Genomic DNA, 10,929 nt, shown 5'->3' on the forward strand with positions numbered 1-10,929 from the left:
CATTTTATTATATATTGAACATCACATTTATTTATTTATTTTTTTGCCCTGTTCAAAATTGTATTCTGCACAGCATGGTCTTAATATACAAATATACATGGAAAAATTAAATTGAAATATTATTGAATATTGTTAAATCAACAAATTAAAATAAAACCATTTTAGATAATAACTTAATATGTTTTAAATAAATCATATAGATTATTTAATATCAATATATATATCAAATTTATTTAAAAATTAAAATAAACATGGACAAATCTGTGTAATAACTATAAATACATAACCAAAAAAATGAAGAATAATCTCTCATTACAGCTCTTAATTAATTTAATTTAAAGGGAAAATAGTTTCAAGTTTAGACTTAATGCTCCTCAAATGTCTCCATGTAGCACAACATGAATAAAAAATTCATGCTCATTCATTCATTGCATATTTAGATCAATCTGATTGCATGACTGTGGTATTCCCTCAACATGAATCAGGTGAACGTCTCCAGTAACACACACACGCACACATCTCATGGGATCGCCTGCAGATAAATGTGCATGATCTCCATGGTGTCAGATTCGTGTTTACTCATTACGCCCAGGATAGAGACTTTCCATGCAGCGAGGACCATCGAGAGCTGTCCCAGAATGCATTGCACGCTTTATTCCATATGCACCTGCAAATTAGGCTAAATGTGACATTTTGAAGTAAAAAACTGGGTAATAAAATGGGTAAGACTTTTTTTGAAGCCTTTAAATATGATAAGCGTATTTATAATGTACATTCATAATCATTTCATATTCAAAATGCATTATAATATTTGCAGATTCATTTTTACATCGAAAATTGTTTGTCATGTGCTTTAATGCGTTAAAGGTGTAACAATGAATAGATAAGTATTGTAATGCATTATAACTTTGGTTACAATTATTCATGAGATCACACAAGGCATAAATAATACATTAAAAACATTAGATAGTTCATGAGATTACACTCTATTTTAATGTGTCTGTGTTACAGTGTAATTATACATTTAAGTAGCCTACTGAGCAATAATAATGAACTACAGGATTGGGGTTTGGTTTAGGGTTAGTTGCATGAAATGATGCATAATTTATAGTTATTATATGGTAAATACATGGAACACGTGTAAGAAGGACACTGTAAATAATGTGTTACCATGCATTTCAGGCTCATTTTATATTAAATTACATATAATGCAACATTAAAGCATTTACATTTTTATTTGACATTTTCCAGTAAATTTCATATACCCTAATGCAACGTTAAAGCATTTACATTTTAATTTGACAACATTTTCCAGTAAATTTCATATACCCTAATGCAACGTCAAAACATTTACATTTCAATTTGACAACATTTTCCAGTAAATTGCATATACCCTAATGCAACATTAAAGCATTTACATTTTTATTTGACATTTTCCAGTAAATTTCATATACCCTAATGCAACATTAAAGCATTTACATTTTTATTTGACATTTTGCAGTAAATTTCATATACCCTAAAGCAACGTTAAAGCATTAACATTTTAATTTGACAACATTTTCCAGTAAATTTCATATACCCTAATGCAACGTCAAAACATTTACATTTCAATTTGACAACATTTTCCAGTAAATTTCATATACCCTAATGCAACATTAAAGCATTTACATTTTTATTTGACATTTTCCAGTAAATTTCATATACCCTAATGCAACATTAAAGCATTTACATTTTTATTTGACATTTTCCAGTAAATTTCATATACCCTAATGCAACGTTAAAGCATTAACATTTTAATTTGACATTTTCCAGTAAATTTCATATACCCTAATGCAACGTCAAAGCATTTACATTTCAATTTGACAACATTTTCCAGTACATTTCATATACCCTAATGCAACATTAAAGCATTTACATTTTTATTTGACAACATGTTCCAGTAAAGTTACCCATAATGCAACCGTACAGAGTAGTTGCAGTATGTCTGGGGTTTCTTCGAATCAGTAACACTTAATGGGCAATAATAGTGATGACTCCACTCCTATATCTCGATAGATATCCGTTGTGAGGACATCAGTCTAGCAAGGCCTGAAACTATGACGAGCATTTCAGAGACTCTTTGCACGGCATCTGCACTACAGGTAATGAATCTCTTCTCGAAAGCTCTCCAGATAATTCTCCATCCCCTCACAAGCTCTGTTGATGCCTGGTGCGTCTCGAGAGAGTGTGTGTGAGGGTCTCTGCGGTATATTGCTCTGTCAACATGCCCTGCTTGCAGGTACACGCGACTAGGATGAAGTCGCCGACAAACACGAGGAAGAGATGACTACTTTGTCATCATTTATTGTCGCCCTTTTCCTTCTAGGATTCTCTTGTTCTTCACGGAGCGAGAGTTGTGTCGGTAAGTGTTCTGAGAGTGGGCTCATTTAGAGACAGGAAGGAAGTCGATATTTCAGCGCGCGCGCGTGTGTTTGTGTCCTCAGCAGGTAACGTCAGTTTGTCGGTGTCTGTCGGCAATAACTCGTCTCTGCTGGTCGAGTGGGACAGCGGGAGCAAACACACCACCCAGTGTGCGCTGCTCATCTCAACTGAAGGAACACAGGAGATCCAGATACACCTCGTGCCGAGGTTAAAGCTCCTCACAGCTCAATCTTTGACAAAGAAATGTTTCAAGATCTTCAGTAAGTGATGGAATATCTTGGCTGTGTTTCAGGTTTGGATCTCTCCTACTGGAAAACATGACAGACAAAGAAAAGCACTACTTCTTATGCAGCTGTTTCGATCAATCTCTGGGACTCTTGTGCTCGAAGAACATAAGCTTTGTCATGGGTAACTTTTTAACAATGAACACCTTGAAATCTCACAAATTCTCAAAAAAATATTTAATGGATAGATATGAGGATATCAAGCATTTTATGTAACAGGCATTAACGTCCGTTAGTGTTAAAGAAAGTTTAAGTAGAATTAAAGGGATTGTTCACTTTGAAATTAATTTTTGGTATGTTTTAGTTTACCTCAAGGGCATCCAAGATGTAGGTGTCTTTGTTTCCACAGTAGTTTCAATTTTGATATTTTTAGGTCAAACCGTTCTTGTCTGTCAGTCATATAATGGAGGTCTATGGTCACCACCTCAAAGAGCATGCGCAGAGAAGTCCAAATTAAACATGATTTAATGACTCGTAAATGTAAGTACACATTGATGGCCTAAGACACGAAACGAGCGGTTTGTGTGAGAAAACGAACAGTATTTATAGCGTTTTTACCTCTTGTAACCACAGCCACGTCCAAGTGATCTGAGGCCGTGGGCGGGTGTGGTTGCGAAAAAAAAAATCAACGTTGTCTGTTGATGTATCGAAATCATCTTCCATTGCAATTTCCTGTATATCTAAATATGTTTAGATCTTCGCAGTGAAGGATAACACTTCTGAAATCTCTGTGTAAACAATGAGTGATGTACACGCGCGAGAGATCACTACCGGGGCTTTCCGGCTGTGGTTACAAGAGGTAAAAACAATATAAATACTGTTCATTTTCTCACACAAACCGCTCGTTTCGTGTCTTAGGCCATCAATGTGTAACGTTACTTACATTTACGAGTCATTAAATCATGTTTAATTTGGACTTCTCTGTGCATGCTCTTTGAGGTGGTGACCATAGACCTCCATTATATGACTGACAGATAAGTACGGTTTGAGCTAAAAATATCAAAATTGAAAATACTGTGGAAACAAAGACACCTACATCTTGGATGCCCTTGAGGTAAGATAAAACATACCAAAAATTAATTTCAAAGTGAACTATCCCTTTAAGGGAGGCAAGTGCTTGAAGTCCCCCTGTAGTTCATAATTTAATGCCTTAAAACTCATCTTTGATAACCAAAATGACATTTAAAAAAATCCTGTGAAAAACAGGACATACTTCATGGCTTAATATGTCTTGAATGTAACTCGACACCCTTGCCTCATTTAGTATACATGGTTTTATGAATATGCAAATGAGCCCCGCCTCGACTCACTCAGAGATCCACTGGTTGACGATCACACGTTGATCTGATTGGTCACAAGGTGGTTTGTGACGTCAGAAAAGAAACGTCAGCAATTTCAAAGCGTGTTTTTGAGACTGTTTGGTTCACTGCAGTTTTAAGGAGGAAATACTCAGCAATGCTGCATTTGAATTTACAATTATGAATTTACACGCGGTTTGTCTGAAAGCATATTAAAAACACCACATACACACATAAACATCATAAAAAACCACAGGAGGGCTATATCGGGGGAAAAAATCGGTAAAACCAATTATCGTTCGATCTCTATAAAAATATATTTAGACAAAAATAATATAGAAATTATATAAAAATAAATAATATTTCTTTATATATTTTGGCAATAACTCTATTTTTATAACTGTGTTATAATATCATATACTATTTAATATATACAGTGCTGGTCAGAATTATTTGCTCCCTTGATAAATACTATCAATATCATTTTGATGTTTGTTTTTGGATCACTGTCCTGATGAAGATCCACACACGGCCCATTATAAGCACAGGCTATCAGGTTTAGATTTTTGAATCTGTTGGTATTTGATCGAATCCATGATGCCATGTATCTGAACAAGATATCCAGGACCTCTGGCAGAAAATGATGTCCTCAATATTAAAGATACTGCAGAGTATATATGAAGAGTTCAGATGCAAAAGCCTCTAAATGCCATTTGAAATTTTCTTCTAAAATGACCATTTTTATCAAGCTTGTATATTTAAGTTCAGTAATTTCACTTAAATGACAATTAATAGGTAATCTTCATTGCCATTTAAGTGAAATTACTGAACTTAAATATACAAGCTTGATAAAAATGATCATTTTATAAGAAAATTTCAAATGGCACTTAGAGGCTTTTGCATCTGAACTCTTCATATATATATATATATATATATATATATATATATATATGATAATACAAGAGTATATCTTTAATGCTTAAAATATCAAAATCAACACAAAAATGTGTCCCTGAGCACAAAAGCAGCATCTGTAATGGCCGTCCCAGACCTGAACCTTGTAGAAGAAGAGTGTGAACTGTATGGAGGAATGCTCTCTGATCTCAGGTCAGGTGTTCTCCAAACTCATCCGGCACTACAGGACAAGACTGAAGACATGTGATTGGAGAAAAACATTTATTTCATAATGTGATTTTCCCCACACTTTCAATTCTTTTACTTCAATGAAAGGTAAGATTTTTGCTTTTAAAAAAAAAATTATATATATATCAAAAGGATAAACAATGCAGATTTATTTTTTACAGCCATCTTTGATCATATCAATTGGGCAAATAATTCTGACTAGCACTGTAAATTATTAAGATTATATGTGTTTGTAATGCTTTCCAAAATCATCAAACATAATAAAATTGTGTGCATTTTTTAAAATCATATTTGAAATATGAATTAATAAAACCTTTTTCTCAATCATCTATTTTTCCTCTTAGGGGGTGTTTCCACACCAGCACTGGTCCTGATGTCATATACTCAAAACTCTGCCAGTTCCTTCAGCATGTAAGTGTACTTTCAATGTTTCAGTGTCCTTCTGGCTCAGATTTTTGCATAATCATACTTGCTGCCATTGTAAAGTTTTGTGTCAGGAGTTTCCTAGAAAACCACTAGAGGGCATCAGGACACAACACACCAAAACACATGACATCGGATTGGAGTTTTGATAGATTCAGAAGGATTTTGCGGCACATTAATGATAATTTTGTGGCACATTAGGTCTATATTATTTAAAAGGATGCTTTGATGAACCCACTATATATATATATACAGTATATATATATATATATATATATATGCATTCACACATACAAATAGCATAAAAACAAAATGCAATGAAGTGACAATTTTTTTAGCCAATTAGTTATAAATATTTGTGCAAAGTAAGAAAATTGTCTGTATTTATGGAATACCCTGATGACCAAATACATTTGCCTAAATGTGCAATGCACAATATTAAATCATGTGACAAATGTGGTGAGTTAAGTTTGCTCCTGTTTCATATACTATTTTTAAAAATAGCAGGCAGTACTTTATACAGTAATGGCCAAAAGTGTTTTAATTACCCTACAAGTTCGATTAAACCATCAAAATATGAGGAAAATAGTTTAGATTTTTTAAATTAAAAATTTTGAATATAGGAAAAAAATACAATTATTTGGCAAAAAAGGCAAACTACAGCTACAGTTATTATTTTACTATGCACAACAATGCATAGAAAAACAAAAATGTTCACATTAGCTACAATATAATCAGTTATTAATATTTTGTTGGCACTGTCTTGTTTTTGCATGTGTAAATATTTTCTTAAAATATTAAAATAATTATGTTGGCACAATTTGTCATGTTTCATCACAAAAAAAAAAAACAATCGACGCCACAAGCTTAACAACACAATATGCTTACAAAATATTTAACTAATTACTAAAAATATTAAAACAGCTATTTACCTAAGGCCGTACATCACTTTTGGCCACTACTATGTTAGTCTATACTATAGTAAAGCTGAAAGTCCACACTGAACATGGAAAATTAATCTGTACTTGAACCTGTTCATTAAGATGACTCTTTTGAACCGATACGCTAGCATGAGTCAGATCACACGCTCTTTTTTCAAGATTAAAATATTTAGATTTAATCATTTGTAATGTGCTGAAATATTTATAAAACAGCTAAAACATGTTCCAAAGACACTTACTCTTAAACCGTGTCAACAATGGTTCTGTTTCTCGTCTTGTCATTGTAACTCACTTCTCCTGAAGTGAACTTACTGGCAGTCAGAGTTTATCCTCTTTAAAAAAAAACGAGGAAATAATCTGCGTCATACAGTAGAAATATCTGATCGTATGTTTCACACGTGGGAGAAGTGTCATCAACGCGTCACAATATTTGTAATCTCTCCTATTTATTTAAAAAGCGTCGTTTTTCATCAAAGCGTGGTTATATAGAAGTGGTTCTGTGGGCTGTAAACACAATATGGCTCAGTCATGGGCCTTCTCTAAATGTTTAGGCAAGAGCTACGGGTTATTCCCGTTCATATAAACAGGAAAGAGTCTATTAAAGGACTTGCAGTGGATCTCTGGATCTTTTCAGATAGTTCACAATCAATCGACTGAAATTTCCCTGTAGCGTTTTCATCTGCCTTCCTGGAAAGCGGCGTTGAACGTTATCCTCTGCCACATTGGCCCATAATTGCAGTCAGAGAGAGCGGCATCTGTGTTTGGACATGTTGGTGTTGTTTATTCGAATACTGATGAGGTTTAAAACACACAAGCACCCAAAAATAACCTTATGACCCCTGATGCCGGTCCATCTCAAAGCGGCCCTTCTGTGGACAACACCTGCCGCTGTCTCACGGTTTACACACACACACACACACACACGCTCGCCCACAGCCGGCTGTTTACCCTCGGAGAAAGCGATCCCAGATCAGGGCTTGATGCTTCACGGAGGTCGTCTTTGTTTATGAAGTTTGCATGTCATGTTCGCCTTTGTTTTGAAGCAGAACTGAGAGATATCGGGTCAAACAAGAAGAGTTTACAGATATCAAAGGATATCTGTATAAATGGAAGGATTATTTCATTCTAAACGATGTTTGTCACCGCAATACGGGGTCATGACCCAGGGTAAAAAGCTGGTCTAAGTGTGAATCGTTCCTTTACCCGGGGCTAATACCAGGGTTTAGAATGACGATAACCTGGGGTTAAGCGCAGTGTGTAAAGGCCAAAAGAGCTTATCACACTTAAAAAACCCTAGTGCTTTTCACACTGCACTTAACCCTAGGTTAAACATCGTTCAATGTTTTTTAACCCCAGGTTATTGTCATTCTAAACAATGCTTTTAACCCCAGGTTATCGTTGTTCTAAACAACGTTTTTTAACCCCAGGTTATCGTCTAAAGTAATTACCGCTTTTAACCTCAGGTTACCATCATTTTAAACAACACATTTAATCCCAGTTCATCGTTGTTCTAAATGTTTTTTAACCCCATGTTATCTTCTGAACAACGATTTTAACCCCAGGTTATCATCATTTTAAACAACACATTTAATCCTAGGTTATCATTGTTCTAAACAACGTTTTTTAACCCCAGGTTATCGTCATTCTGAACAATGATTTTAACCCCAGGTTATTGTCGTTTTAGACAACACATTTAATCTTAGGTTATCATTGTTCTAAACAATGATTTTAACCCCAGGTTATTGTCGTTTTAAACAACATATTTAACCCCAGGTTATTGTCGTTTTAAACAACATATTTAACCCCAGGTTATTGTCGTTTTAAACAACATATTTAACCCCAGGTTATCGTCATTCTGAACAACGATTTTAACCCCAGGTTATCGTCATTCTGAACAACGATTTTAACCCCAGGTTATCGTCATTCTGAACAACGATTTTAACCCCAGGTTATCGTCATTCTGAACAACGATTTTAACCCCAGGTTATCGTCATTTTAGACAACACATTTAATCCCAGGTTATCATTGTTCTAAACAATGCTTTTAACCCCAGGTTATTGTCGTTTTAAAAAACATATTTAACCCCAGGTTATCGTCATTCTGAACAACATATTTAACCCCAGGTTATCGTCATTCTGAACAACATATTTAACCCCAGGTTATCGTTGTTCTAAACAACAATTTTAACCTCAGGTTACCATTATTTTAAACAACACATTTAACCCCAGGTTATAGTTGTTCTAAACCATGCTTTTAACCCCAGGTTATCGTTGTTCTAAACGTTTTTTTAACCCCAGGTTATCGTTGTTCTTAACAACACTTTTAACCCCAGGTTATCATCATTTTAAACAACACATTTAATCCTAGGTTATCGTTGTTGAAAACAATGCTTTTAACCCCAGGTAAAGGAAAGTTTCACACTTGTAATTTAGAAGCGGACTTAGCACTGCTTTTTAACCGGGGTTAAAGGAGTAGTTCACTTTTTTAAAAAAATTGCTGATAATTTACTCACCCCCATGTCATCCAAGATGTCCATGTCTTTCTTTCTTATAAGAAATGAAGGTTTTTGATGAAAACATTCCAGGATTTTCTCCATAAAATGGACTTCAATGGGAACCAAACGGTTCAAGGTCCAAAAGACAGTTTCAGTGCAAACTGTTCAAAGGGCTTTAAACGACACCAGACGATGAATAAGGGTCTTATCAAGCGAAACGATCACTCATTGAAAAGAAAAAAAAAAGTTTACGTTTTATAAGATCAGTTGCCTTGCTCTGTTCTGTGATGCGCGTTCGTGACTCTCCTGTTCGAACTCGTTTATCAAAATGAACGAGTCTCCATCAAATGGTGAAATGACTGTTTCACTCTAAAAACTTGATGGATTGTTTTAACCCAACTTTGGGTCAAATGCGGACAAACACAGCCATTGGGTTACATTTTTTAATTACATTTTTAACCCAACATTTGGGTTTGTCCATATTTGTCCCAAAGTTGGGTTAAATATATATACAGTATATATAGGTTCAGCAAAGCATCCTCTTTAACTAATATAGACCTAATATGCCACAAAATTATCATTATTATTATATTTATGATGTTTGGCACCTCCTGCTCTAACCTCGTTTAAATTACAAGTGTGAATCCTAAACACGGGGTTCCCCTAACATTCCCATATGGTTATTTAACGTTCTGGGGACGTGACAGAAAGGTTAGGGGAACGTTATGCAAACCTAAAAACACTTTCTATTTCTATAACGAAACAACAACAAATGTTACAAATACATGTTTTTCAAATGCTTTTAGCCGGGACATTCCTTTACCCGGGGTTAAAAGCAGGGGTTAGAACGAGGATAACCAGGAAAGCTCAAAGCGGACCAATTGTTAAAGGAACAGTTCACCCAAAAATCAAAATCAAAATGTCATTATTTCAATAAATAAATGCTGTAATTGTGTGTTTTACAGGAAGTGGTTGAACAGCGGTGTGTTTGGAACGACTTTAGCTACATGTGTCATTTTCCTGATCTACATTATATACAGAAGATGGACGGGGAATAACGGCATCTTCCGACAGCGTCTGAGATAGAGAAAGACTTGTCTGGGATTTTAATAGCCTAGTTAAAAGGAAGAGACATTTTTACTCCCTCTGACATTTAAATCAATCTCAAGTTTATTGATTTTGTATTAACTAAACTGCAGTGGACCTCAGACAGAGTGAGTGCCATATTTGATGTGACGTGAATGAAAACGAGGACAGAAGTAAAGTTGTGCATGTAGATCATTCTGCCATGAAAACCTCTCCAGATGACTAGTAAAACACACAAAACATGTCAGTTACTGTAAGTAAACAGACATCTATTTTCATTCATGTCAAATTAGAAATATTGACACATTTGAATTACAGTTGAAAATGTTTTCGGTCGATACAAGTGATATATATTTCTGTATTGTATGTACTGTTTGTCATGCTGTGAAAGGAAGTTATTGCACTAGGGAAAGACTACAGTAAACATTTATGCAACATTTAGGGTATGAATCATCTTTTCAGCTTTCTAAACTATTAGATCAGCCTGCTTTTGTTCTTGTAAACAAATCGAAGTACCAAGTCATCTCAGTACTGGCCTCACCAATAGACAACATTAGCTGAGATAGAGTCGTGTTGTTTACTGTTGTAGATTCAGAAAACACATTACAGTAATTGTTAGGGGGGGAGGGGGGGGGGGGGTCTGTTTTCTGCTTTCCTCTCACCTGGATGATAAAAGCTGCTAATGAAGGCCAAAATGCTCTCAGCTAAAAGAAAGGCTCTTAAAGCAAGACAATGTTGGAATTGCTGTCCAGATCACCATTTTGAAGAAAAGAGTATACAGTAAGTAGCACATGTCAGACCGGCCTCCAGCTTTGAGATTCCTGGTGGGCCGGAGTTTT

General features: G+C 35.0%; 1 protein-coding gene across 3 annotated transcripts; it reads left to right on the plus strand.

Moving 5' to 3' along the window:
• Positions 1–314: 314 nt before the first annotated feature.
• On the plus strand, positions 315–10,708 carry LOC148969477 (uncharacterized). Of its 3 annotated transcripts, none has more exons than XM_089126429.1 (6): positions 315–2,141; positions 2,279–2,401; positions 2,487–2,628; positions 2,714–2,829; positions 5,491–5,557; positions 9,970–10,708. In XM_089126429.1, exons 2-6 carry the CDS (start codon positions 2,323–2,325, stop codon positions 10,088–10,090), a joined length of 525 nt encoding a protein of 174 aa, XP_088982555.1. In that variant the 5' UTR covers positions 315–2,141; positions 2,279–2,322; the 3' UTR covers positions 10,091–10,708. The 3 variants fall into 3 exon arrangements, with proteins under 3 accessions (XP_088982555.1, XP_088982553.1, XP_088982554.1); XM_089126427.1 differs by having other exon boundaries at positions 316–2,141; positions 2,484–2,628; XM_089126428.1 differs by having other exon boundaries at positions 316–2,401; positions 2,484–2,628.
• The last annotated feature ends 221 nt before the right edge of the window (positions 10,709–10,929 follow it).

Source organism: Pimephales promelas, chromosome 23 (assembly GCF_988280905.1).
Source record: "Pimephales promelas chromosome 23, fPimPro1.hap1.1, whole genome shotgun sequence".
Taxonomy (NCBI): domain Eukaryota; kingdom Metazoa; phylum Chordata; class Actinopteri; order Cypriniformes; family Leuciscidae; genus Pimephales; species Pimephales promelas.

Bases quoted from the DNA above. Each gene is read 5' to 3' on its own strand.
- LOC148969477 (XM_089126428.1), top strand. From the start codon at position 2,323: ATGACTACTTTGTCATCATTTATTGTCGCCCTTTTCCTTCTAGGATTC. The intron at 2,402-2,483 runs GTAAGTGTTCTG...TTGTGTCCTCAG, and splicing joins ACGGAGCGAGAGTTGTGTCG to CAGGTAACGTCAGTTTGTCG. The intron at 2,629-2,713 runs GTTAAAGCTCCT...GCTGTGTTTCAG, and splicing joins CAGATACACCTCGTGCCGAG to GTTTGGATCTCTCCTACTGG.